At 30.6% G+C, this 26,314-nt stretch overlaps 1 protein-coding gene across 1 annotated transcript in view; it reads right to left on the bottom strand.

Moving 5' to 3' along the window:
* The window catches only part of LOC106637206 (Talin_middle and talin-RS domain-containing protein rhea), a 912,483-nt gene that overhangs the window by 809,641 nt on the left and 76,528 nt on the right, over positions 1-26,314 (bottom strand). The window contains exon 2 of the mRNA XM_089595075.1: positions 23,384-23,785. Coding sequence (XP_089451201.1) covers positions 23,384-23,785 — 402 coding nt within the window. The remainder of the gene's footprint in view (positions 1-23,383; positions 23,786-26,314) is intronic.

The following is a 26,314-nucleotide window of genomic DNA, read 5'->3' as shown; positions in this document are numbered from 1 at the left end:
AACCTTTTTGACGTGAAATCTCTTCAGCCACGCCTTATATAGGGAGTTAACCGGTAAAACAAATCAGTGAGTGAGTGAGCGAACCCTAACGTGTACATATCCAGAGATACTACTACAGAAACGCGTATATGCCATCTGTATGCAGAGTTGAAAGCATGATTATTATTAGAAGAAAACTGCAGGCATGCAAGTAACGAAGCAAGCTAGCATGAGCATCAAAGGCATTACCAACAACAGTGCCTCGGCCTCAGCTTGAGTTGTATTATATACGTAAATAAAAAAGTGAATGTCTAACGTGTGCACAAAGTGATTGAAACTACTTCAGCTTCTATTATTTCCTAAAAATACTTATTTAACGTATTAGTCTTAAGTTTCTTATAATATAACAAAAAAAAAAAAAAAAAAAAAAAAAAACAGAACCAAGATTTAGATCGCGGAACAAAAAAATTTGTTCATAAAGAGACTATTTTTATGTCTTAAACTTCAGCTGCTGCTACTTTCAAGTTTCGTACGAGCTAAGGATTAGTCGAGTGCAAGGTACGTAAAATAGTTTCCCAAAGAAATAAGCTTACCTCATTTATGTTTATATTTTCTTTTCATAGACGGCTTGTGTTACGATAAAAAAAATTGACATTAAAACCGAAGACCAAGTTGTTTATATTTTTGTAAACGATAATAAGATAAGAAAAACAACACTTATGGATTTACAATAGTGTATTTATTTACGCTAGTGTTGACTCTTATAAGCTTAGTGCTCATGGTAAAAAAATAATTTATAAATGTTTAATATTGTACTACTTGAAATTTAATTGTATTTTTAAGTAACTGTACTTGTGTTATTATTTGTTGATAGAATCGATCGAGCCAAAACAGAAAAAACCAAAAGTTTTTGAAGAGATGCTGCAAAAGATTAGGGAAAATTTTCCTAAGAAAAATTCTAAGGTCACTATTATTTGGCATATTAAAACTGTATGTATTTGTTTAATATATTTATTAAAATATCTTGCAGTGTATGGATCAAAAGATTATGAACAAAAAGCGAGCAGGGAGTTCTTCAAAAAATGAAAAAGCTCATTTGAGAGGAGTACTGTATGTTGGATAGCAACATAAGAGGACATCCTTGGCCCCTCATGAAAGAATGACTTTTTTCCAAAAAATAAAACTGAGTTGAATGAGAATTACTATTCTGTTAAAGAATTGCTAGCTATTTTGATGAAAAATTATTTTGATGATGACTTTGTCTTGGAAACTTAAATGGAGTGATTATTAAATCTTTTACTAACACGAAAAGGCAAGAATTAAACTGTTCGACCTATGGAAAATTATATCTCAAAAAAGCAGATCACTACCTACATGTGACTTTTTATCGATGAAAAACGTATTATAAAATAACGATTTCACAAAAAAGCCATCGGAGACAGCTGAATGTAAAGTAACTCCAAGTAACAAAATAGATGCACATGCTCCTGGTGATCTCAATTTATCTACACATTCCGTCCGTAGTACTACTTTACATTCAACTTCTGATAATCAAGCAAATAATGTTTCATTTAGCTTACAACTACAAAACACTTACACCAAGAAACTCGATGAACAAAAAATATCTGATGAATCTTGTTTACAAAAATGTCATGTCAAGGTTGATAATTTACTTGCTGTTAAAATGATTTTTACCACTTCTTCTCATCCATCCATGAGTTCTAAGAATCAAGAAAGTGATCCCTCGTATTGCAGACGACTACAAACTGAATCACTTGAAAAATTAGCTCAAAAAAAGTCATCTTTTGAATTTTCAGTGCTAGCTGATAAAAAAAAGAAAAATTAAATCGTCTGAACATTTCTTATGCAGATCCAAAGACAGTTAAATTGTCAAATATTATTCTAGGCAAAGGAGCTCAAGGTAAAGTACTTGAGAGCTTATTTCATAGTAATAAGATTGCTGCCAAAGTTATGTTAAAGGGAACCATAGAGAAAAGCATAGTGAGAGAAATTACCTTCATGAGTCACATCAGAAATCTAAATATAATCTCCATAATGGCTGTTAGTGAGGCTGATGTGCAATACCAAATAATTATGGAATACTTTGAGTCACATAACTTGTACGACATGTTGTTTGACGAAGAAATATCAAAAAAATTTCAACTTGACTTGTTGAGCAAGAAATTTATAGCTTATCAAGTTTATTCAGCGTTACCATACCTACATCTGCAGGAGATCCTAATAACTCATCAAGATAGTAAGCCCCCTAATATACTAGTGAATTGTTACTTCTCAATTAAGTTTTGCGATCTGGGGCTGAGAAAATGTGATTAACTAAAAAATAGTTTGGAATCAACTATGAGAGGTGATATGTGCGGTACATATATGTACATGGCTCCCAAGATCTTTTTATATAGACAGGAAGCAACAACTGCTTCTGATGTTTGGTCTTTTGGTTGTTGCGTAGAGGAACACTCAAAAATCGGTATGGGACTCAACAGCTTATGGTTGGAACTTATATGAATATGTGAGACACAATTTAGAAAAAAAAATATTCCTCTAATGGGTGCAACCTTATGTATTAAAAAAACATAAACTGTCCTGCTTTGAGTATGATTCAAAAAATAGGCCTGCAATAATATATCTTTTTTCTGTTTTTTTCAAACTAGGAGTTAATTAAATATTTTGATTATATTTAACATTTGTACACATTACTTTAGACTCAGAAAAATTTTTTTCCACTACCACTATGATCATTCAATAACTTTAACTGCTGGTACCTGATTGTTAAAAAAAATTTTGACGAGTTTCGTAAATGACGCAGATTTAAATTTAAACTATTGTAATTTAAAAAAAAAATTATTGAATTAAATAATTTATTCGATATACTGTGCCTACTTACTGTATTTAACAGTATTTCTTGTGATATTTAATCTTAAGCACATAAATTTGAAACAAATAATGTTAAGTGAAGAACAGACCGAATTGTGTATGTTTGTATTATGTATGTTTAAATAATAAAGATCAATGAAAAATATGGTTTAGAATTTTATTTGCCACACAATTTAATATAAAAATATGCCTAAGAAATATATCAAGTTTTCACTATCTTTAATACCAGATATAACTTTCATATGAAAATTGAAAGCATCCTCTGCTGTATTAATCGGTGGAGGGTTAATAAACGTTGTAATAAATTTATTAAATTCTGGAGATGATAACTGTGGCTTAGTAGTGCACTCATCGTCTAGAAAATATTCTACGAATCTTAAATCAACAGACTTTTTACACCCACGTGCCTTGAAGATACTTGGGCTGTGAAGTAATTCATTTGGTTTTTTATTAATAATGTAAACATTATTTCGTTTTTATCTATGATGTTTATGTATGATGTTTATTCTTTTTTTTTTTTTTTTTTATCAAAATTAAATCTCTTTTTATCACAGTCCCGAAACAATATCAAAGGCACTCTATATAAACTGGATCATCGACATCTATCAGCTTAGCACTTTCCATTAGCTTTAATAATGGCACATAGAAATCACTTATATAACGTCAAAGTTACCTCCAGTAAGACTGAATTCTTTGGTTGTGGGTGCTTTTACCTTTTATAAAACTAAAGCTTTATGCAAGCTCACCATTATCATAGTCGCGTAATGCAATTTGTCTTGTTTCAGTCTTTGTAGGATAATTTAATGAGAATTTACTTTTTTTAAATACTTTTTTAATCGTTTAACAACAATACATCAATTATATTAAGCTATCAATTAAATACTTGCAGTAAATTAATATATTCAAAAAAATTTTGTTATGCAACTTTTTTAGGTTGACTCTTGAACATAACGTATTACCCTTGTATACAGCTTCTTTTTCCACAATGTCAATGACTTGAAAAAAGCGATCCTCTGCATTACAATATAGAATGAAATATCTCGAAAAATCTACGATGAAAATTCACTTTTCTATTTACGTATATAAACAACTCAAGCTGAGGCCAAGGCACTGCTAATGGTAATGATACTGATGCGCATGCTTTCTTACTTCCTCACTTGCATGCCTGCAACTTTTTCCTAAAAATATGCATGCTTTTAACTCTGCATACAGATGGAGTACACATGCTTCCGTACTCTATCCTTACGTACCAGCCAGCACTGATGGCAGCGCAGAGGATCTGTTTGTCTGTCTCTCTTGCTCACTCTTTTTCTTCCTCTTGCATGCGTACAATGCTGCGCCCAGTTACTCTATCTAGAATACATAATATAGTACTCTATACTTACTGCTGCTTGGTGAAAATCGTAAAAAAACTGTAATACGGGCCCAGCTGGGCTTCTGTTATATAGCTTAGGTACTATCGGGTAAATAATGTCTAACACAAAACGTCGCTAGATCTCTTTGAAGTCTTCCAAAAAAACATTGTAAAAACCGTTCGTCTCTTCTATTTAAACTTCTGTATGTATAAATGTAGGTAAAAAACGTGCATAAGGTATTAATTATGTTTAATATGGCAAACCAACATTTGAAAATAAGAAAAAATACATTGTATCTCGAAAAGGAGGCCATATTGGCTAAAAATAACAATTTTGCGGGTTTCCTTAAAGAAAAACTACATGATGAAGGTGCATAAATATAGACGGGTTGGACTATGCTACAACATAACCTTAATTTTTTTTTCGACAATATCTTAACAAGAATAAGTAAAAAACCTTTTTTTCGTATTGCATGTTTGAGAAATTAATATGGACATTTACGAAATTTTCACAATATTTATATCACAGCATAACCTTTCAGAATCAAAAAAATAGTCACATCTCGAAAAGAAAGCTAGTTAGACCCAAAATAACGATTTTTACGGGTTTTCTAAAGAGAAACTACACGTCTGACGCACATAAATAGACAGGCGTTGGACTACGCAGAAACATGATCTTTATTTTCTCGTTTTTCAACTGTATCTTGAAGAGAAAAATTAATGGTACATTACGTCACTAGGGCTTTAAGTACAAACAAAAGTGAATGAAGGGCGTGCTTGTTTTAGGTTGGTCCCCGAGTCGCGTATAATGTTTTTCTTACTGAACAAGCAAAGTGCAATTTTGAGCCCGTGGGCACACTTTGCGCCCAGTAAATCACTTTGGGCCTTAGGACAGAAAAGTACTTTGGGCCTGGAGGGCGCAAAAAACTCTTCTTCAAGTGGGTCCACAGTGATAACAAGGGCGTAAAGTGTGACCCAAGGGCACTTGCGGCAGTTGCACTTTGGGCCCTTGGTAAGAAATGGTAGTTTTCTTCGGATAATTGCCATCGTCTCTGGGGCTGTTTTACGGCCCTAAGGGCCTGCGAAGCAGGGCCCGAGGGACGTAAGATAGCCACGGAGCGATAGCGCTTATGTGGCGAATGCTATTTTTCCTACCGAGGGCACACCAGGCTCTCAAAAATGCCCGAGGTAGGAAAAAAAAATTTTTAATTAGTATTTAGTATGGCATGTTTAGAAAATTAATACGGACGTTGGCAAAATCTTCAAAAAAATTTTGTTACAACATAACCTTTCAAAATAAGAAAAACATTTGTATCTCGAAAGGGAAGCCAGATAGGTAAAAATTAATCCACGTATAGAAAATAAGTATTGAGGTGCAAAAATATATATTACGCGGATCCATACAAACAATTGTGATGATTTAAGAAAAAGTTAAAGTTGTATCTCAAAGGCAAGGCTACATCCTACATATTCTACCTATAGGTTGATTCATTTTATATTTAATATTATGTGTTATAAGAATAATTATTGCGTGAGCAAAATTTACATTTATATAATAAATTTCAAGATTAGTAGAAATTGGTCAAGCACAGATAAATTTAAATATTGAATCATAAATAATCATAGAAAACGAATTGATACATTTATTAATACATACATCGTAGCAAGTACAGAAGTACTTAAAAAGCGCGAAAATCAAAAACTTGATTTTAAATATATGATACTCTTAAAAAAAGCAATCTTTCAAAAAAAGTAACACCACGCGAGTTTAATGTAATTGTAAGTGCTAATATTGTGGACCCAATTAAATACATATTGATGTCATAATAATGCATAGTAACTTAAAGAACAATGCATGAAAAACACTCTCATAAAATTTATCAAGCAACTTTTTTTTCGTGATTTAAACAATAAACGCTTATACGAACATTTTTCATTTAGAAGCAATAAGACCAATAAAAATTTTTTTAGTTCAGCAAATTTATGAAAACATGTCTTCATTTGTTAACATAAAACAATTTTTTTTAATGAATCCTAAAAATAAAAAAATACAGTTAACGATTAATTTAACGAAACCACAGAATTAATTTAGTAAAGTTAATCAAATGATATAAGCTTCAACTTAAAAAAATGAATAATAATCAAACACGTTTAATTAACTCTTCTGCTTACTAGTGATAACTTTGTAGTAAATTACATGAAGCATAACATTCCCGAGTTTTATTAGCTAGTGGGTGGAAAACCGTATAATTTGGGGGTAGCATTTCATGGGTAGCGCTATTTTGTTACATTTAGATATTTAATAATTTGGCATACTTCAGAAAAATTTATGTTTAATAACTTTGAGGATTGAAGTACTAAAAAAATGTTTTGTTGAAGTTTTTAAAGTATTTAAATAAAATATAATACAAATTCTATACGTTATTTATCTATTTTTTTAAGGAATTCAGCAAGAGCTCATTAATTTTTTAAATGTGATATATATTACACGTAACTTACTTTTTTTTAGCTAACTGCAAATACATATAAAAGAGTTTTCCAATAAGAATATATAAGTGTTACCATAAGAATATATTATGTGTTTACAGAACCTTATAGGTATATAAATGAGTTTATATAACTAATAAAGATACATATTAAAATAACAAGTACCCAATATAATTTATAAGGAATACCTAAAACTGGAAAACGAACCTGGCAAGTTACGCAATACTCTTTATAGAATTTACTAGAAAATTTGTTAAAACCAGCCTGTTGGAAAGGGCAGCTTTGAACAGCAAGGGGAAGTTAGGGGTGGTGTGAGTCGCTCTGCGGTTTTCAAATAAGTTGTCAATGTTGACAAATGACGAACATCCTACACGAAAGGCTCTGGACGTCATGAGGCAGTGCTTCCATCGGATTCTGAGTTGCCGCTAGAGCTGGTGCTGCTAGTGGATGGCTAGAAGGTGATACGTAACAGTCGAGATGAGTTGATAGCCAGTGTGCCTGATGCCTGATCCTCTTGGTTTCTGGACGATAGAGCCAGAAAGCGTAGATATACAGTGGGTGAGAGTGGCTAAGTGTAAAAGATAACGCAGCCAAATTACAGAATCAATGTATAGTAATGTTTATTGAACTTGAAACTGGCCCTAGCCACTACTCAAGAGCACAGACCCCACGATCGATGAGGATCGGGTGATCCGATTAAATGTTTTCGAGTTATCACGCAGTCCTTCTAATTCCCTAGAAGCTGTTTAAGGACTTACAATGTTGTTTGGTAACTAGTAGTCTTAACCTCTAAAGTGGTAAGTGATACTATCAGCAGCAAAGTTTAGGGATTAGAACTGTGCACTATGTAATTTTAGTGACGAGTATTTATTTTTATAATTAATAGTTGTTAAAACAGTACCCTGGGCAGTAACAAATGAAAAATAATAAACAAAATTAAAAAGTGTTCAATCTGTTCTTTTTATCATAAATTTGGGGTATGTCATTTAAGGAGGGTCGGTTGTTTTTGAGATTTATTCTCTCGCTAAAAAAAAGAAATGTTGTACTTTAACATGCTGGAAGTACATATAAATTTTTAAGAAAACGTTTATCAGCTGAATTTTCAATTTAACAATTCCCAAAATTGCATAATGTATTGTTGCCCTCTTATGTGCAAGAGAGATTATTCAGCCTTTGTTGCACAAATTTCAAGGCTAGAGATTTATTCATGATGATAAAAAAATTCAAATGAATAGCTCAACTTCCACGAAAGACTCTCGTATCAAAAAACGTGCATCTTATCAAGCATTCAGAAGAAATATCTGTGCAAACATAACCAAAGTCGCAAGGAGGTCTTATTCTAAGTGTATGGAAGAGAACCAAGCACCGTCTGCTGTCAGCTTGTTTTTTCGCGTGGAGCGAGACGTCTCTACGAAATTGCTTCTAGAATATGTGAAACTGGAAATCATGATCTGCAAACTTGGCCTAGCCTTTCTTAAGACTTCAAGCTATGATGCTGTGCAAAAAAAAGTTTGTTTTTCGAAAATTCATAACTCACTTTTTTTGTGAAAACTTGAGCCTCCTCTTACTTTTTTTAGGTTATTTTTTATCATGCAAACAACATGTTTTTAAGTTTTTTTACTCAAACCATCGAAAACAAGCTGCTTTCAAGTATGAACCGTGATTTGTTCATGTACTTAATGGTTTACCTTTTGAGCACTGACAAGTTTAACACAGTTAAATTAACCGTGATGCAGTAGGCAGACGTTTTCATGCACGGTTTGTACAACTCACTTTAACACGGTGTCTTACGGGAGCCCCCGCACACCTGCTCACCCCCCCCCCCGGGAAAAACGACAGAACCTTCTTAATATGAATGCTAGTTAACTAAAACACCACCATTTATTTAAATCGTTAGTCTTTAATCTGCTTTTTTTTATTCGTATTCATTTAAAAATTTACGATACTGAAAGAAGATTGAAAATGAGCGCTTTGAATAATTCAGATATGTAACTATTCTAATCTGGAAACATTTGTATTAAAGAACCTAACTTTAAATGAAAAAATCATTGTTATCACATTTAACGCTTGAAAACTCACCTTATAATTTATAATTTCTTAGTAAATCACAGTAAGCGTATTTCAAAACCTTCCAGACTTTTTTTCTAGTTTTATGTATTTCTGACAAGTACAATGGAATTTTTGTAATTTATATAATTTATCATTATTAGTACTAAACCTACTGACATAAAGTTATTTTGAAAAATAATTAAACAAACTCATTTATTTATTTTGCAATTTTTTCAACGTATTTACATGTTTTGTATGAATAAAACTTTTTTTTTTGTGTTTGCAGTTCATTAAAAATATGTATATTATCTGATATACATATTACATTTTTTTAATTAAAAAGTGTGTGTGGAATTTTTTTAAAGTTGGTAGATAACCTATACAATTAACGTAGAACCGTATTACTATTATTTAAAGGCTTTTACTGTTATTGTGATTATTGAAGTAACAAAATGTATCTCTTATACTGAGAGCTTTAATGGCTTCGTAGTGAACGTGATAGCATCATTGCGAAGGGATTTGAAGGGATGAGTACTCAAGATGCTGAAAAATCACCAAATAATTTTTTCTTAAAGAAAATCCATCATCCGACCAGCTCATCAGGTAAAGTCCCAATCGGTTAAAAAAAAAGTTGGTACAGCAAGTTAAGCGAGTTCAATAGTTTATTGGAAAAGATTCTGCCATTCAACTTGATTATTATATATAAGCTATTGCTAGGATGTGTTTGAGACAATTTATGCACCCTGTAAATAGTACCCAGTAAGATATATGACCAAGTTGTCTGAGGAGAACTTTGCAAAGGGCCCTCTCCGAAGACTTGCATACTTAGGAAAAAGGAGGGTTATTACAGAAATAAAAAAAAAAAGAAACGTAGGAATTAGGAATATAGGATCCGTAGAAACTAAGCTTTTGGTAAACGTGTAGTCTGAATACCATACTCTTCTATACTTTAACATAAAGTATAAGAAGTTACTAAATATTTGAATTCGATATAACATATTGCTGCCGTCGAAAAGTTGTACACTTGCTCATTCAATAAGTAAAAAAAGGTATGGCAAGTTTTGCTATGTGTAATTCCTTATATAATTATTTACTAGTTGAACTAGTCATGATTAGTTATATATTTTTCCAAATTTTACTTCGTTTTATTTAATTTAAATGTCAGTAAATTGGAATAAAATAATTTATTAGAATCGTTAATTAGCATTTTTTTTTATCAATGCATTGTTTAATAAAAAATTTGTTTTTATGATTATATGAAGATGTATTTATTAAAAAACTGAATAAACTTGACTGCTTTTACAGATCTCATTCCTTCACAATTCAGAATATTGGTATAAAAAGTATTAACTTAAATTAAGAGAAGAAACTGCTTTTTGATTAATTTTATCAGACTTTGCTAAAAACGTAATGCTTTTCAAAATTATTTTTTATTATAACGTAATTGCCTGCCAACAGGTTACTAATACTTATATTTACATTCATATCAATCTTGCATGATTCACTTTTGTTAGAAGATCGTTCATTTTTATAGGTTATCACGACTTCTCTAGAGAAAAATGTATACTTCTCATTTTTTTTTTAATTTTTGAGAGAAGTCTGTCAAGGAGTGCTTTAACTTATTAGTACCTTCTAACAAATTTTATTTTTAATAATATATGTGTCCATCTTATCAGAAATTTCTATTTTTAATTAAGGTATTTCATTTAATGACTTTAAAATGACGTATTTTGTTGCTAGGGATGTTAAACTAAATTCAACCGTCATTAGTTATAACACTATACTATTTTAAACCAAAGGAAAAGTTTCGAGAAATACAGAATTATTTGGCATACATAAGCTTTTTTTGATCATAACTTGCTTCCAATTGCTTGTATTTGTATTACATGGTAATTATTAATTCATTTTCATTCTTTTTATCATCTTTTTTTTACATGGGTAGAAAAAATTTCCCAGTTTTTTAGTACAAAAATATGTAGCTATCGCCAAATTCAGCTCTGATACATGTTTGAAAATACTTTATAATGGTGAAGTATTGATAATCCAAAGTCTCTCATGCGTGCTTGTATGCTATAAAACTTAGCAGCAGACAACATTTGTATTTATTTTTTTATGGATTTTTACTCTATCAGAGTGCCAATTACTAATACACATTTATATACGGTGATATGTCTTAGAAACTGTAGGAATAGGCTCTCCAGTATCCTCTATCTCGTTACTCTTTAACATAGTGATAAGTATTTCAAGGCCCTAGTGAAGAGTTAATAGACAGACAAGACACTTTACACTTGGAAGAGGAAAGAAAGAAAATAACAAGGGGTAGTAGATAACTCTTACAACATAACCGTATACTACCTGGGAGGTCTTCACCAGGTGTCTACGCAGACATGCCAGGAATAATTTCTGCCCATCTTCCGATCCTGTTAACAAAGCATAAGAGAAAAAGTCCATTAACCCTTAAAACTTAACGGCAGTGGTAAAACAGTAGGTGCAAACAGTCACCGATACAACTACGAACCACACCAAATATGACTTAGCTTTGGTGATCAAGGAAACTGCAGCTCTACTGATGTGCCACCATACTCAGTTTTTAAACATTGATAAATAGAGTTAAAATCCCAATACCAAGTATGGGCAGTTAAAAAAATTACAAAATATCTGATTATTACTAATGCCGAACGATTTATAAATATGTTTTTATAAAACTTTCTTATATTTGTTTACCAAAGGAGAAAATCCAAGGGACTAGTTTAGACGTATTTAATTACATGGTGCCATACAAGGTCTGCTACATAAGCTTGCATGTGCCACAACCACTCCACTTGAAATTACCAGTTAAATTAAATCAATATAAATAATTATTACTTTTACTGAACTTTCAAAAGACTTTAAATTAGTCATAAAAATAAGTAATGAAATATATATGGATTTGAGTTATAACCATTGTACATTTTTTTTTAAAGTAAGACTATAAGTTATAATCAATTACATGAGAATATTTAAAAATGCTTAGCAATAGTGACTTCCACAATACGTGGAACACTGTTCAACTAAGGATTTTTATTTACTGTTTAAGAAAAAAAAGAAAAAAATGAAAAAAACCATAAACCGATCACAATTATACCTATAAGCAGACTGCTCACTCCAGGAAAATATTTTGAAAAGTTATTAATCACTTAATACACAAAAACACATAGAGATAAAACACAATTCCTGATACTGATAGTCAACTTGGTTTTAAAAATAAGTTTTTAACTTAATTGCATGCACTGTATAATCTTTCAGCAGACATGGAGTGGCACCTTTAAAAAAATGATAATTACATTAACCTGCCCAGTAGACTTCAGAAAAGCTTTTAATTATTAATGGCTAGAGTACTATATTTCTAAGATTTATAAATAGTACATAACGATACTAGTGCGAGAAGAAGACGATTGACGCATGCGTGTCAATGTGCGAAGACACGCGTGTGTCAATCACCTAACTTCTCGCACGTGTGGTGTATACAACTTTTCGACACATGATGCACGGGCAACGAGATTATGCGCTATTTAATGTGGCTCTAAATATCTCGACACACACAAGTAATCGCATAAGTGCGCAGCATGAGTTGTTAATCGTGTGTGTAAATCAAGGTCCTTAGAGCCACAACCGGTGGCTCATAATCGATGTCTTGCGCACGTCCCATTGGGCAAAAACAGGTTTTTTTGTTTCAAAATCGTAAGTCTCCAGAACGGTTGAATAGAACCATATTTTTGTTAGAAATCATAGCTTATTAAATTGTCTATACAGAAAAAATATAATGAACCGTGCCAAATTGTCCCCCAACCTTGAAAAAAATGGGGAATGATGGTAAAAATACCCATTTTTTCATTGGAAGTCGTAAATCTCTAAAACAAACACAGATAAAATCATGAAACTTTTTAGAACATTTAGCTGATGATACGGAGATAACATCCAAATTTTGTTCAGAAAAGTTCAGCATTTGTCCCCTAACTTGCAAGAAACGGTTGATTACTAAAAAATAAAGGTTTTTTCATGAGGAATCCTAAAAAAAGAAAACAAACAAAAAAATAATTTTTAAACAGTATGGTAATAAAATCAAAAATACGTGCTAGTCTTTTTATTGTGTCAAAATTTTTCCTAACCTAAAAAAATGATTAAATAGTGAGAAAGACACGTTTTTCTCTTGAAAATCGTAGATCCCATGACTTAATCATAATAGAAAAGAATAACTCCCTGAAAAGTTCCACTTAATAACAAAAACTAAAGAAAATTTTTTTTTTATGGTATAAAGCAGTATAAAACATAAAAAAACACTTGAATTATAGGAAAAGGCGTGTTTCACTATTTCCAATCAAAAAGTTTCAAGTCAAAAAAACAGAAATTTTTTTTCCTTTATGTCTAAAGTCATATCTTATCCTATAAAAGTAAAAAGAATACGAAAAAAAACTATTTTAAGTGAAGCTGTAAGTTTTCTAAAGAAATGAAACTTGAAATACCAATACTTGAAATATTTATCGTAACCTACAAAAATATTGATATCACAATAAAAACAAAGATCTTTACTACTAACTGTCAACTTTAACTGGAAAAATTTATAAATTACTTTTCTCAGCTTTCAAACTATACAGCAACTTGTACAGGTGCGTTCTCACCCACTAATACAGTAAAATATTAAAAATAACACACTTTTTCCATTTAGAATCTTGAATCTCCAGAGCAAATAGGGAAAAGATTGTATAACTCATTAGGTAATAAAATTTTTGAATTAACTGACCAAGCATTTTATTTACTAGTGCGAAATCATTAATAATAACATAAAAAAATCGCAAGACATCATTTTTTTTTTAATTATAATTATTGGTCTTTTAAATAGAGTGGTATTAAATTAATTTTCCTGTGTGTTACGAATAAAAAATGAGAAGTAGACAAAAAAATGACTAATAAGGTGAATATTTTCCTTATTGACAAATACAGTTCCATCATAACAAACAACTTTTTTCCTACTTTGATATGTGGATTTTCTTGAAATAGTAACATATCTAATTTTTTTTTTTTTTAATGTTAAACAAAAAACTCATACATTGTTTTATCACTGGTAAGTTTTTTCACATTAATTGTTCTTTGGCTATACATTATACATAGGAATAAACTCGTCTAGTCATATTCTTCTTACTAAGCGCTTCTACTTATATAAACTAACTTTAATTTTCAAAATAAATTTTTATACTTTTAGTTTTATTTCATTCACAAGGTTATATGCGAACGCATCAATCGGTAATATCTAACAATTGAATAATTTCTTGAAAAATCATGTAATCATATAATGCGAGGCTCATACATATTAGTGTATAATAATTTTATCTTTTGTTGCATATAAGGACTTGCTATTTAGACTTGATGAGGCTCTCAGCAAAAGTAGAGCGAAACGTTCTCATATAAGTAAAAGAAATATGAAAAAGTGAAGACCATTGGATTTATAATTCCTTCTGAGTAACAGTTGTCATTTAATTTTTATTAAACAAATTAACTAATTAACCAATGACCCAATCTAATGACTAGTAGCCCCTGGTTTACTTACTTGAAGTATCTTGGAATTTATTGTCTTTCTGACTAAAAACTTAATAACTAAGTTATTATGATTATTATTGGCCGTCTTATTTGATCACACATTGTCCCCTAGGTTACTTAGTTAAAGTATTTTGGGATATATTGTCTTTCTTGTTATTTACCCAATTATTAATTATTATCATGATTATTTGCTCTCCAATTTAATTACTCACCGATCCTGGGTTACTTGGTGAAAGTATCATGGGATCGGTCGTTTCTTTTGTTATTCATTTATTCGCTCACTTATCATCATCAGTTACCAATCTCCGATGTAATTTTTTGTCATTTCCCGGGTTATTTGGTTAAAGTATCTTGAGGTTGACTGTCTCTGCCGTTGTTTATTTATTGCCATACAACATTAATCTCAGATATAATTACTCGTCATCCCCTGAGTTATTAGGTTAAATTCTCTTCAATTACTTGGTTAAAGTTGCTCAGGAATCATTGTTTATTAATTATTATTAATTATTTTACTAAAAATAATAACTATAATACTATATTTTATAATATTAATACTTTTAACACAGTAAAAATTATTTAATTAATTATCTGTTGTCCTGTGGGTCATTATAATCACTTGTCGTCCCCTGGGTTATTAGGTTAAATTTTCTTGGGTTACTTGGTTAAAGTTATTCGGGAGTCATTGTTTATTAGTTATTATTAACTATTTTATTAATAATAATAACTATGATATTATATTTAATAATATTAATACTCTTAACACAGTAAAAATTATTTATTTAACTATCTATTGTCCTGTGGATTATTAGGTTAAAGTTATTTGTTATTTATAGATAATTTATGTATTGAACCAGCAGCGCACGGGGTTATATAGCTTGGGATTTATTTATTTAATAACTAATTAACATGCAGGGTCATTGGGTTAACTAGCTTGGCATTTATTTATTATTAATTAGGTAGAGCGTTGGGTCACGTACCGCCAATTTTCGTGGTATTTCCCATTTAGCCGATTTGAATTGCGCGCGCTTCGAGTTCTATCACTTATAAGAACGCTGACACCGACATCTATAGACATAGTAAATATAGACTGAACATACCTCAATTAATATCAACTCAACGTTTTCTTGGATGTTATTTCTTTACCAGCTGCGTAATTAATCTCCTTTTTCGCTACGTATGAACAGGGCGCACTTTGTTTGACGTGAATCGGAATTCGTTATTCGCTGATGGTGGTGGGGGGTGTTTCTTTGACGGGTTCTGATTTTCGCTGGTCTTTTCCGCTGCGTGTGACTGCGGCCAAAGTATACATACATGCAAGTGCTTTAATAGCCCAGTTATGTCTCTTATATTCGTGTATTCACCTTTATATTTATATTCTTTTTTCCTGTGTATTATTCAGCATGGCCATCAGTTCTTACTGCAGTTTGCCTGCTCACAAGTATTTTACTTATGATCGTATCTATGTGAGAGATAATCCTTGTATTCTATGTAATTTTTTTTTAAACAGTACTTATAGAAATCGTGAACTATTTCTTAATTTATAATCAATCAGACAGATACGGTGATACACGGCTGAAGTATTCTTGTATACAGGTAAAACATAGAAATAGTTAAAGTGATAAATTTTAAAAATGTGCATTGGTACCACTTAGTGTTATCAAGCTTTTCAACCCTTGTAGATAAATGTTATAATAATTGTAGAGTACTGTAAATACTTTAATATTATTTAGATAGCAGGGTGTGCTATACGATTTTATATTTTACTCAGCGGAAGGGTCGTCACTTAGGGTACGTTTTTTTGCAATCGTTCGAGTCGGTCTAATTTTTTAAGTAAGTATTTGTATACATGAGCTATATACATATGTACTAGATTTGACGAATTTGACCGATGGACTGATTAGAGAAAAAAAGCACTACTCATAAGAGCCTTTTCTTAATAAGCTTGCACTGTGCATCGTCAATAGGTGTCATTTGTTTTTTATCTCTCTTTGTCTAACTGACCTTAATATTGATATCTTCCGTATACTGCACAACATAGAAGGTCTACGGGACACTCTGTGAAAAAGATTTTCACCTCTTAAATTACACACGTGCCACAACTACGTGAGTTATATTTTTGTTTATTTGTGACGCAAATTTTACGCTTAATTAAAGTTTCAAGTGAATGTATATACATTTAAGTTGTCACCAAGAAAGATGGTTATTAAAAACTTGATACTTATTGCAAAGATTATTAACTAACAATTTAACACTTTTAATAAATATATTTTCAAATTGAATAATAGTTTCTTTTGCTACAAATTGCATGTTTTTTTTCTCTAGCAAATAGTACGTTAGCTTTTTTTTGGGTGATATTTTCCGAGTCATTTCTGTTATTTCCTTACCACTAACGGCACATTTTAGCTTGTACATATAGCAATACAGTATCATTTATACATACGTACGCGCACATGCACTTATTGCACAGTGTCGATACCTGTATACAAAGAGAATGGTGCGAACTTTACAATGAGTATAATATAAGAACATATACTGTATTATGTATGTACATACATGTTAATTTATACATAATAAAATATTTATCATTAAATCTAGTATGAAACGTAAATCATTAAGTCGTTACAGTGAGCTAGTCAAAAAACGTGGGTGACCTCAGAAAAAAAGTAAAAAAAGTATTAACACTGTGAGAAAAAAACTGTCTGAAAGTTGTAGTAGATCAACTTATTATCGCAGAGCACATGAAATTGTGAGTAAGTACGAAAGCAAAAGTATCACATCAGCAAAAAAATATATAACAAAGAGTCTGAAAAAAATTTAAGTAGGATATTAACATCCATCGACATTAAATCTCACAATAACACAACACCACTCACATTTTGTTTAAAAAATGATTTTAACCAACTAATGTGGATAGCATTAGTCGAAGACTCGTGCTTTCGAAATTCCTATATCCATGCCTCATATTTCAACATAAAAAAAGAAATGGACCTGTGTAAGCCTTCTACATATTCTATTGTAAATAGTGTAGAAATCGCAGTGCCACTACAAGTGATGCTTGAAATAACAGCTGAATGGCCTTGCGAATTTATAGCTCTGGATTTTAATAAGAGAGCCCTCAACAACTTGGAACTGTCAATTACTGTAGGATTTGACAGCTCGTCCAATCATTTAAATCCTCATCAAGGAGCTACTGATACAAAAAACGAAAGTAAAAATGCTCAAGAATGTCTCTTAGTCACTAGTATGGTTGTTATTCAGTTGCGAGAAAAATGTTTTAAAAAAAATCTCTGGCTTAATCCTTCGCCTCAAAATGTCGGTTACTGTCGCCCATTGAGGATTGTTTTTGAAAAAGAAGATAAAGCATTCATTAAGACAGAATTTAATAGATTACAAGATGAAATAAACAATCTTACATCGTATGGTTTTTACTTATCAAATGAAGAAAAAGTCAGAGTTGTATTTCATGTGGATACAACACTTTTTGATGGAAATGTCTGAATGTCGTTGTTGGCAATAACTGCTGAAGCTCATGCCTAACGTGCTTACAATCATCCTATCAGTTTTACAATGTAGAAAATGACTTCATATCAAATGAATCTCCTTTACATTATGGATTAGGGATGTTGCACGTGACGATGAGGGTCTTTGAACACTGTCTGCAATGAAGTAATTAAAAATGCTATGGATTATGAAGAAAAATCATGGAATATACTAAAAAACTTAGAAGGTCTGGTAAATATGTATTTTTCAACATCGTACAAGAAATTTGTTACAGTAGTGTATTTATGTCTACCACAATGTTGTCCCTACTGATTTGTTTCAAAGCTGTGTATTATTACTGGCACTAAAACACGTCTATTGACATGTTTTTAGTGAAAATCAAAGACACTAAATTGAAATTTGTGTACAAAAATTGAGAGACAAAAAGTCTCAGAGATGATTGCTATTAAAAAAAGAGTGAATACCATCAATAGAACTAATAACACGCAACATTTAAGTTCAATTTAAAAAAAGTAAATGTATAGTTTAATGAACTGATAATCAGGTCGTTACCCTTCCACAACATTTAATTTTTAAGTTTTAATATTTAATTATACTTATAATTTTTACTTTTTATTTTAATATTGATTTAATATTGCATAATATTCATTAATAGTTAATTGCTTTTAATCCATTTTTCATTCCTGCTCTTCAAATCTTGTGCCTTCTTTGATGTACGTTCTTTACAAAAAGTATGCCCCTTCTATCATCATCATAATTGTTTACGTTTGATATGACACCTCAGTACACGTTGTTTAGTGAGCAGAATAAAATTTGTTTCTTATAAGTTGACATAATATAACTATTACTATATTACTTTCGAAAAAATATATTCGACGTTGCTTACTGGTAAGTTTTAAGATTGAGCCATGGTAACAGTTTTTTCAATATTTTCAATTAGTTTGTATGAGTAAAAATTTGTTATTATTATGTTGGTACAGTTTTCTTAAAAAGGGTAGTTAATACACTACCAAAGCGTTGTACACTTTTTACAATAATAAAACTATAACTTATAAACAGTATGCCATTAAAGTATGAGAATTTATGTATTCGTTAGATTATTACCGTCGTTGGAATCACAGTTTAAAAAGTACTTATTGTTCATGAAAATGAGGATTTTATTAAACTCACCCATAGGAATAACACATTTTTTACCACAAATTATTTTATCTTTTTAATGTGTAGACATATAAAATTTTTAAAAAATATTGAAATACAAGGAAACTAATGAACAAAGGGTTTTTAAAACTTTTGTTATACTTAACAGTAAAATAAATTTATAGTTTCCAGATTCTACGTGCTTTTTGCGTAATGTTACGAGTGAGAATTAACAAAAATTTTATAATGGCACGTTAAAAGTAATGGTATTTTAATGTATTTTTTATTTATAAAAAAGCGCCTTTTACAGGCATGATAAAAAATGAAAAATAAAATAAAATTTTTTATACACTTTGGTATTCTAAATTTAGAAAAGCCTTAATACAGTAGCTGCTGAGAACTGTATAGCTTATTTTGAGTGCTTTTCTTATTTTGTGAGACCCAAAGAATAATTATAACTATTGTGAAGGTAAAACTGGAAAAATAGTGCATGCTACACTTAGCAACCAAAAAGGGTATTCCATTCTGAATGTACTTCCAAATTAATCAGATCAAGTATTAAGAAAATAATTTTGTTATCTTACAGACTTATTCCAAAAACAAAAAACTGCAATACAAAATCGTATTTATGATACGTTCAAAGTCCGAGTCAACTACATACTGTAAGGTCACGGTGCCAGAAATAATGGGAGTATAGCGAGACTATGTTTGAGTGATCCTAAAGCATTTGCAGAGACGTGAGATATTGACCATATACTGTTACATAATTTGTCGACAATTATCGCAGCATTTCGTAGCAAACATCCCATTAACTTAAATTTACTTGAAGAATTATGTATCAAAACATACAAGAGGTACTATTAGCTCCACCCGTGGCAAGAATGAGTCCATCTGTGCATAAAATTTTAGTTTAGGAGTGTCAAATCGCTAGAGTATTTCAACTTCCTTTGATATACTACTCAGAGGACAGCAATGAATCAAGACACAAACTGTATAGGAGTATCATGACTGACCGTGCAAGACAAAATAGCCGAGTGAATAGACTTTTAGATAATTTCAATTAAGTGGTTTACGAAATCGATCCCACAATGGGTCTAGCAAATACTAGAAACAGAAAAAAAGCGTGTGAAGGACGTTGAACGATTTGTGAATAAAAGGTTGGTAGATAAATATCTTTAAGACTTCCATTAGCATTTCGTTTTAAAAATTTAGGCTTAAGATTTTCAGCAAGTGCAATGAATATTCTCATTATGATAATAATGAATATTCTAATGGTAATGTTAAAACAGACAATGAAAAGATGACCATGATGCGAGTGAGAACGATGAAAATGATAGAGAAGGAAATTATTCATGAAGCAATTTAAGATGTACAAAACAGCAAATCTTTTATTACAGACAATAGACTACATGTGCTTAAAAGTAGTGTGCCTTATTAATCATAAAACCAATTAAAGAGTTTTGTATTCAAATGACAATTATTTGTAAAAATGTATAATATTAATAAATATTATTATTATTACCTTTGTACACAACGAAAACATTTGTTTTTTTATTAAAAAGTGTAAATTAGCACTAGTAATCGAAATGCTTGGACAGTTAATTCAGAAATTTTATTACCTAATGAGTTATACAATCTTTTCTCTATTCGCTCTGGACACTCAAGATTCTAAATGGAAAAAGTGTGTTATTTTTTAATATTTTACTGTATTAGTGGGTGAGAACGCACCTGTACAAGTTGTTGTATAAGTTAAAAGCTGAGAGAAGTCTTACGATTTTTTCTTTCCAGTAAGAGTTGACAGTTATTAATAAAGACCTAAGTTTTTATTGTGTTATAAATATTTTTGTAGGTTACGATAAATATTTCAAGTATTAGTATTTGAAGTTTCATTTCCTTAGAAAATTCACAGCTCTACTTGAAATAGTTTTTTTTCGTATTCTTTTTACTTTTATAGGTTAGGATATGACTTTAGACATAAAGAAAAAAAAATTTCTGTCTTTTTGACCTGAAACTTAAATACTCAAAGGAGTTTCATGAACTTATCTTTGTTAGTTCATAAGTTTTTGGATTGAAAATAGTGAAACACGTCTTTTCCTATTATTCAACTGTTGTTTATGTTTTATACTGCTTTATACCATAAAAAAAAAGATTTTCATTAGTTTTTGTTATAAAGTGGAACTTTTCAGGGAGTTATTCTTTTCTATTATGATAAAGTCATGGGATCTACGATTTTTAAGAGAAAAACGTATCTTTCTCACTATTTAATCATTTTTTTAGGTTAGGAAAAATTTTGACACAATAAAAAAACTAGCACGTATTTCTGGTTTTATTACCATACTGCTTAAAAACTATTTTTTTTGTTTTTTTTTTCAGGATTCCTAATGAAATAACCTTTATTTTTCAGTAATTAACCGTTTCTTGCAAGTTAGGGGACAACTGCTGAACTTTGCTGAACAAAATTCTTATGTTATCCCCGTATCATCAGCTAAATGTTCGAAAAAGTTTTATGATTTTATTTATGTTCGTTTTAGAGATTTATGACTTCCAATGAAACAATGGGTATTTTTTTCATCATTCCCCATTTTTTTCAAGGTTAGGGGACAATTTGGCACGGTTCGTAATATTTTTTCTGTATAGACAATTCAATAAGCTATAATTTAAAAAAAAAAAAAAAATATGGCTCTATCTTTAACCGTTCTGGAAATTCTAAACGTCTAAACTTCTTTTTAACATGATACAAAATAAAAAATGCAAGGTTAACATCCGCAATATAAATAAAACTAAATGTCTTAAGACAATAAAAAGAGTTTTAGAAGGTACCATTTAATTAACAATATTGTTAAATATTTTGAATGTCTATACACTAGAATGCAACAATATCAATAGTTAAGGAAATAGCGTTTTGAAAAGATCTTCTTATCTTTTTGAAAAAAAAGTGAAAACAAGAGAATACTTATAACATTAACATTAAAAATAAATATAAAAACCACTTTCTGGGTACAAACTTTTTAAAGTGCTTAGCAAAACTAAGAAAGTGCCATGAAAGTGCCTTAACGTCTAAACATAATCCAGGTCGTAATATTACGATCTTACATCATTTTCGTCAGAGTCAGAGATTCTTGTACCTAACGAGGGCTGGGACGTTATTCGAATGGTTGAAACCTTGTTTTGATTTAAATCAATACAAAGTACGGCTGTACCACTATTCAATGTTGTTTTCGATTATTTACTAGCTGTTATTAGACGTCTTACATAATGAATTAATTTGTATATCTTCTACATCCTGTGTATCGTATTATCTAACACATTACCATTTTAAAAAAGGGGGTGTTAAGTGAAAAGAGTTATTAAAATAGAGAACGCAATGCCTATCAAATACTGAACTTTTCAGTGGTCTGAGGCATGAAAGAGAACGCTGCAGAAAATTCTTTTATTCCTGTCCTCCTCATATTCGCTGAGTCTCACGTACAGTGCACGTGTATAGTTCGTTAGAAAAAGACGGAAACAGAGAATTTTTTCGCAACGATTTTTCTAACTTATAAGACCAGGCAGCCTAGCTCATCTTATCTTCTATTGTCACGTTGCTACAACTTAATAGCATAAGATGTAGATTCTCTCTGATGGTACAATCGAGTTTGTTTTAGTAAGCTGTAAATAAGAAGCATATACTATTTGACATATTTACGTATATATTAGCTTATTAATATCGTCTAAGCAATCATTCAGTTTTTGTAAATCATACGTAACAACTTAATTTTAATTCTTTAACCAAATAAAAATAAAAAGTATTTTTTTGCACAATAAATAATTTTTTTTTTATTTTAACTTTGTATTAAAAAAAAATTTTAGTAATCGTTTCAAATAAAAATTCAGGTGAAATTAAAATTTTCTCAATGATTTGAGATTCAAAAACTATAACAAATTTAACTTTAAATAGTAACTTATAAGATTATAACGGATAAAGACATGTATTAAAAAGCAAGTTCTTTTTAATTTGACTAAATTAATGGAATACTTGTCTACCAATTCATGTGTTTGAGTTCAAACACTATCTAAAGCACTTTTTCATAATCTTCATGATATTCCTAATATTCTTAAATCTTTTTTGATCGTTGAAACACGTGAAAAAAAATTTTGCTTGTATCAATCCTGCAGAAAATTTGGAATGTTGCACAAACGTTACATCAATAATTTTTGACGTTGCATTATTCACTTTCAATCAATTTTTTTGCAGACACTTGACACACTTTTTCTACCTTATTTTGACGTTATGTATTACATCATTATATCAATAGTGATAAAAAAAAACTTATTTGGAACAAACTGTCACATTATTTTAGTTTTTTGTTATTTTTTTTTTTATATTCTTACATATTTTTAGCAAAATTATAAATTATCTTGCATTCATACCTTCATCATCAGTTTTTAGTTTTTTTCTCAATTGATCCATCTTGACATCTCTGTCTCCTTTCTCCTCTTTTTTCTTCTTTAATGTTAACGTACTAAAATTTCCAGATTTAATATTTTCGGATTGCTCTTCAACAAACTCACGAACCAGGGAATATTCGTCATGATTAGTTATTCCTATTTTCGTACATATAACCACCATAAGGTTGGCCACTAGTTGACTGTCATCTACTAAAACAGTTTTTAACATCCCATCTAACATACGCACTCTCAGTATTCTTAATTTCTTTTTGTATTCTAAAAGATCTCCGTTTCTCAAAATGTAGTAATCTAAGCTGCGACCAGATTCTAGCCAAACTCCTTTCTTTGTGTCTTCATCGGCCAGAAATAAACCATAATCCCTAGCTGTATACAGTGAATACAAATATAAATTATTTTTTTTTAATGGTTATTGCAATGGATAGTATTTTCATCATTTTTTACAACGTTGTAATACTATTATATTATGAGTTAATTTTTTGTAAAGCAACAAAAATTTTTCAGTCTTCCAGAAAATTTTCAACAGTTAAAAATTATAATAATTTGGGAGTGTACAGCAATTTTATGGAGATCAATTTTCAGGGTGATCAGATATGTGAAAAATTTCACAAAAAATGTCTAGTTTCTTACATACTTTCATAAATGAAAATGAAGTACCAAGAGTAAAAAAATTTTTATATTCAAATAAATAACCATGACTTTAAGTCACTCTTTGCAATTTATTACTAATATATTAGTATAAATTTTTCCAGTACACTGCATTTTCCTAAAATACAGTGGTTTACAAACCTAAATATATTTGGCTTTACAACATACAATACATATCAGTATACAGTTTGCAATGTATGTTGTGCGACAAAGTGTACATAGGACAAACTGACAGGTCTTTAGCTAAACGCTTAAGGGAACATAATAAGGCCTCTGCAAGTGGTACGAGACAATTAAATTAAGCATGTTACCTGTTAAAATATAAGTATATAGTTTCACTTTCCACCCTCAGGACAAAAATATCGCTCTTATCTCGGGCACACACATACAACAACTAAGCCCTTCGGGCGTGCAAGTTGTACTTTCTCAGCTAGATAAGAAATGTACGATATTAAAATTATAAATCTAAAATATCGTTATCAGATTCGCAGTATATGTTTGAAGAATTTTGACACAATCAGTATAGTAGTTTTTGCACACTGCAATTATCAAGTACGGATTTTTTAACTTCAGATTTGACCTGACATTGGTTTTGAATTTTTAAAAAACACAGCCCAATACCTTAAGTACAACAACTTATCATAAACATTAAAAAAAAAATTTTGAGATTTTTGTTTTTTTTAAAAAAAGGGTCTTAGTTGTATAATTACAGAAGACAATATCTTATCCACAAGTTCTTGAAACTTAGCAGCTGTATGAGTACCTACTTAGAGATAGCATTGAGTTGTTATGGTCGGTTTCAGGCAAACAGGCTGTTTATAAAATCGTCTTACTTAATTCAAGTTCAACGTAGCATAAAAATGTATTTTCGCAGTTTCAAATGCATGGATTTGTTTACTAGCATCCCCGGAGAAGCCCCATGTTTCAGGGACCACTCCTCGCCGGTAAGGCTGGTGATCCCTGCCCAATGCCTGCCATCGGATCCGCTAATCTTTACCTATAGCCCTAACAAATACTATTTCACATTCACCCAGGACCGAAGACCTGTGGGACAAGGAAAAAACCCTGGAATTACTCTGAAGGAAGATTCCACGGAAAAACCCGCCCTAAACAGCCAGGGTTACATAGGAACTTTTCCCGATGAAAACAGTTTTTGAAAAAATTTGCATTCACCGGAAATCGAACCCACGACCCCTAGACCTGCGTTGTATCAGTAACAAATACGCTGACCACTGAGCCAACGCCACTCAAGAAGACAGTTAATTAAAACGTTAGCCCGCAATCGTTAATTATGTATACTGTAGGTAAATATTTGTGTGGTTCGGTTTTTAGCATCAACATATAAGCTATTTAATAAAAAAACCTAAAACAATTATGTGAATAAAGTATACAAGTTAAAGTAAACTTAAATATTCTTACATTTCTTTATTAGAGTAAATAATTATAAAAAATCATAAAAAGTTTAGAAAAATCGTGAAGTCAAAGTAAAGACAGTAGCAGAGCTAAAAAATATATATTGCGTAGTTTGTTTAATTGATTTTAAGATTTTTTTTTAAGATTTGAAGGAGAGGTGAAACAGACCGAAAAAAATTAAAACTAAATATTATATGACTTTTAACTCTTTACTTGGTGTAAATAATTATTATTGTTCAAAAAAAAAGTAAAGTCTTAAAACAAATAGAGAAACAATAAAATTTACATAAACGACTTTAATAAGCCTGTTTTACGTATGATCTTTACAACATTATTCTGAAATGTAAACATGATAAAAATCGTTGATTTAATAGGGTATATATTAACAACACTTTTACACATAATACGTATACATACAACACCTTAACAAGCATATGTGTAAGAAAATAAGGAAAAAAAATAAATTAAAAAACGGAGATTAAAATTGTTTTGTTCTCCATCACTACCATAAATGATCAGTATCTCGATCAACTAGTGGTCAAGATCCAAACGTGATCAATCCCTTTTCTTTAATTTCTTCTTTTTCTCCTATTATCTAACACATATGCACAATAATGTGTGATGTATGTGCATTTAGTGTGTATTATATATGTCTGGTGTTGATTCTGCCACAGCTAGCCTCTCTCCGCTGGCGTTCCTGAAATGGCTATCCTAACCAGTGCTGATTGTTAAACAATTACCATCCACCGCTGTGATTGTTTGCTTGCCCCCCTCACTCAGTACTTTGATGTTGACTGGAAATATATTTCTCAGCTCAAGTGTTCTTAACTTGGT

This window comes from Copidosoma floridanum, unplaced genomic scaffold, assembly GCF_036245765.1.
Source record: "Copidosoma floridanum isolate Cflo_tuat_1 unplaced genomic scaffold, Cflo_Japanese_pri ptg000024l, whole genome shotgun sequence".
In the NCBI taxonomy this organism is placed as follows: domain Eukaryota; kingdom Metazoa; phylum Arthropoda; class Insecta; order Hymenoptera; family Encyrtidae; genus Copidosoma; species Copidosoma floridanum.
This window is presented reverse-complemented; position numbering and strand designations above follow the sequence as displayed.